Raw genomic sequence first — 4190 nt, forward strand, 5'->3', positions numbered from 1 at the left:
AATATTTCTCAAGTGGGATTTAATAGACACAGCAGGGTTTTGCTTGCCATGGAAATGAGGAGAAGAGCTGGCAGAACCCTTGACACGGTTTGGATTTATTGGAATATTCATGGCAGTGACCAAATTGGAGAGGTTTGAGCTAAATTTCCATTGTTTTGAGCTAAATTTCCATTGTTTGGAACTAAATTTCCAATGTTTTGAGCTAAATTTCCATTGTTTTCCAAGGAATCTGCACGGTGAAGGAAGGAATATGGGATTTTTTCTGTCTGGTTGTGGTTTTCCAGCACCCTCAACGCTGACCCCTCGCCCCACCCCATCCATGTGCCAAAAGTGGAGCATTCCCAACAAATCCAACMTGGAAAAGCAGCTCTGGAGCACAACAGCAGCTCCTTTTCCCCACCCCCGATGCCTCTCCCTCACTCCACAAAGCAAACAAGGGAGGCAAAGCTCTTTTTGTCTCATCCTGGGAACGAGAGCGGCAGATGGGAGAGCCCAGGGAACAATGGGATAATGCTGAAAGGGGTGCCAAGGACACAATCGGATAATGCTGAAAGGGGTGCCAAGGACACAATGGGATAATGCTGAAAGGGGTGCCAAGGACATGGGGGCAGAGGGGGATACAGAGGGAACATCAAGAGGAGCAGTTCCAGCCCAGCCAGGGCTGGTTTTATTCAGAACATTTCATTCAGCTGCCGTTTCAAGGTTTCGGGGTTGTGACTGTGAATCGCTGTTGCTTGGCAGGAAATCAGGCCTGAAGGACACCTGAAGTGCTGCTACCAAAATTCACTCCAAAACCAGCAGCGACCAGTTAGGGTTCACATAAACACCAGTGCACACCAGTGGAGCAGAGGGGAAATGGCAAAGCTCTCAAAATCAGGAGGAAAAAAAAAATACAAGGGTGTCAGGAAAAAAGATGGGAAGCTCAATGTGGACACTGGGAAACAGCACTAATTTCATTAAAGGATTATCCTTCATAGAGGATTTTCTCTTTGACAAGGTTGAAAAACTTCCCTTCTCTGTTTGAGTTCTGTGGGGAGGACCCAGAGCAGCCCCAGGGGGGTTTTTCAGAGCATCCATCTCCCACCCCATCCCTGACCCCCTTGGAGAACCCACAGTGCAAGGATGAGCTTGGAAAGGATTAAATCCTAAATGCTGCTCCCTTCCTTCCAATCCAGCAAAGCACTTAAGCTCATCCTCTTGCTGCTTTAACTAGAATTCATAATTAACTGCTTTAACATCTTTCATTGGCATAATTGCAATGGATAATCAGTCAYGACAAGAAAATGCCTCGAGCGTTTCTTGGGTTTCAGGTTTGGGATTCCAACCAAAAAATTGGGATTTGGTTAAAAAACCCACAGACACGATGTTTTGTGCACCTTGTTTCTTTAATGGCACAGGACCCTCAAACTTTCCCTGCACATCAGACAGAAGAGTTGGTGCTCTGAGTTTTTTGACAAACTATTCTAAACACACTGATACCACAAAATAAAAGCTGTTTTCTAAACTGGGTTTTAAAAAACATTTTTGTGCCCTTGTAATGGATACAAAAACAGATTTTCCCACCAAACTTCTGGCCACATTTCATGTCTAAATAATGTGTAGTCAAGAGATGCTGCAGAACCTTCCCAGCTGGGAAAACCCCATTATTGCTCCTGTAAAAACAAACTTGCAGGTCCTACAGGGAAGAATTTTCAGAGCCATCTCCTAAAGGCTTTTCCAATTTAATGTGAATTTTGTTCTGTAAGTGTCACACTCCCTTCCCTGTGAAGAGTGAGAAGGTTCTTCTGCAGATAAAGGCCACAGAAAGGTCCCCATTCCATCCCATCCCATCCCTGCCTGCTGTGGTCACACCCTCCCATAAATGCACCCCATTCCTGCAGTATTTCCTACAGGGTTGGCCAAACAAATCTCCTTTCTCATGTGCTCCCTGCCAGCTCATTGGGGTGAAAAACTAACAAAAGGGAAATGGGGCTATTTCTGGACAGAAGAGGCTTTAATTTTTTGCTCCTAAGTGCAGAAATCTTTTTTTTTTGCTCTGACCCTAATTTTGGGGGGCCAGGCTTGGTCACCGTCCTGTACAGAGCTGCCACCCTGTGAGTGGCATCAAGGGGACATCCAGGGGCACAGTGGGAGCTGTGTGAGGAACACAAACTGCAGCACTGCTCCCTTCCTACCTGCAGTGATTCCTCACCTCCTCTGCAAACCCAAAAACATCAGAGGAAATTCCCACAATATCAATGTGGGTGTCATAAGGAATGGTCAGCACTTCGGGATATTGGGGTTTCAGTCTTTCACAGAGCCGTCTGTATCTCAGCTTCTCCCCTCTGCCGTGGTTCTCAAAGCAGATCCTTTCCCTCCATAGAATCTTCTGGAGTTTTACAGAACAATTTTCAATTCTCTTCTTGACTCTTAAGCYGTGCTCAGYACCCGCCCTGGTCCCAGAACTCTCRATGCACACYGTGGTGATGTCCCCATTGCTGACCCCAGAAATGACCACATCCTCTGCCTGGAATGTTTTAGGCAGGAAATGTCTCATGTAGTGATAGATATCCGTGTCCAGAACCACCACTTGCTTTTCCCCGGGTGCATCCTGCACAGAATTCCTGGACTCTGTGACATCTCCATGCTCCTGCACCCTCTGATGGGATTTATCCACCTCTCCTTTGTCCTTTTCTGAGAGAGATTCTGCTTTCAACAAGAGGAAATCTCGGAGCACTCTGAGTGCTGGGAAGGAGCCTTGCACAGCCACGTGCCCGTTGRGCTGCAAAGGCCCAAAGCTCAAAGCCGGGCTCTGCTTTTTCATTTCTTCCAGCAGCTTCTCTAAAACACAGAGATCTTTGAACACAGCCATGTCGAGGGTGGATGTGACAGAGGGAAAAACCTGGAATTTKGAATTGGAGAGGTTAAGGGGTGGTTAATAAATGGAAGAATCATGAGGTAAATGAGGGAGGAGCTCACGTTGTCACAGCAGCGGCTCACGGTCAGGGGGAAGTGCCTGGGCAGCCTCCTGTCCTGCAGGAGATGCTGATCCTTCTTCAGAACATTTTCCACAACTGCAAATAAACCCACATTCACTCGTTGAGCAGYAAAATTGTCACCTCCAGCCTGCCAGAGCCCTTCATGCAACCATTTCCCAAACACACCCACGGGCACTCAATACTCCCAGCTAATATTTTATGGATTTCTCCAAATTGCTCAGGGAGACAGAACCCTGTCTTCTCAGCACATTAATTGGCAGAGATTTATTCCCCAAAGCCTGACTACAAAAATAATATGTTATTCGTGGCATAAATTTATTCCTGCAAGACAAACATAACGCTCTGCATGATGACTGAGTCATTACTTCCAYGAGCAGGAATAAAATCCTGAAATTTGGCCTGATTAACAGAGAAGCTTCAGTTTCCCAGTTCTGTAAAGCCTCAGTGCCTGTAAAAAATTTAAATTCACTTGGCTTGGGATACACATTGTGGGGCTAATTTTTTTTGGGGGGGTGGCTGTATTTTGATAGGTTTTAATTTACAATTTATTCATCTAAATACCTCCTTGGTCTTCAAAGGTTACGTAGGCGACTCCTTTGTTCCGTGTGGGATACGTGACCTCTTCCACGTCGCCGCCGTTGTTCCTGGACTTCTGGAAGTGGATGGTCAGGATGTCAGCCATGAGCTCATCCTGCACGAGGCCATCTGGGATCCCAGTGATCACAACCGTCCTGGTGGCTCTGGCACTTTGCCCCGTGGCCTGGGCAGAGATGGCACATGGTAARTGCAGATTCACCCCCAGAGTGAATCCCATTCCCTTCCCAATGTTCATTCAGGGGTTAATTCATCCTGCTGAATCACATCTCAGGCTGCCTCAGGCACCTACATTACTGTGCRCTAAAAAACAGCTTTAAATGACATTTGCATGCTCTCAATATCTTCTTAAAGCAGCAAAAATGAGCCCTAAATTGAMGTTTCCCCACTGGAAGGTTCAGGGTCACACTGATAACGTGGTTTCCTACGATTGTGATATTCAGAATGAATGGAAAACTGTAAGTGCATGTGGCGCTCAGCAAGGATTCCTTGTAGAGTGGAATGTAACAAATTCCTTGTTAAATTCAGGAGCTGGGGCTGTGCTCTGACTCATCTCTCTCCATTTATTCCATGGATAATATTGTTAAATTGGGAGAACACGATCCCAGTCAGCCCAGA

The 4190-nt window shown here is 46.3% G+C and overlaps 1 protein-coding gene across 1 annotated transcript in view; it reads right to left on the reverse strand.

Annotated features, from left to right (window-relative positions):
• Window positions 1–1366: 1366 nt before the first annotated feature.
• The window catches only part of RBM43 (RNA binding motif protein 43), a 6864-nt gene continuing 4040 nt past the window's right edge, over window positions 1367–4190 (reverse strand). Inside the window, exons 2-4 of the mRNA XM_057386607.1 lie at window positions 3540–3738; window positions 2959–3053; window positions 1367–2881 (exon numbers count right to left, since the gene is read on the reverse strand). Of these exons, the coding sequence (XP_057242590.1) occupies window positions 2171–2881; window positions 2959–3053; window positions 3540–3738 (1005 nt within the window). The 3' untranslated portion in view covers window positions 1367–2170. The remainder of the gene's footprint in view (window positions 2882–2958; window positions 3054–3539; window positions 3739–4190) is intronic.

The sequence above is a fragment of the Malurus melanocephalus genome, unplaced genomic scaffold (genome assembly GCF_030028575.1).
Source record: "Malurus melanocephalus ecotype Western Australia unplaced genomic scaffold, MMel_1.1 scaffold_1005, whole genome shotgun sequence".
NCBI lineage: Eukaryota > Metazoa > Chordata > Aves > Passeriformes > Maluridae > Malurus > Malurus melanocephalus.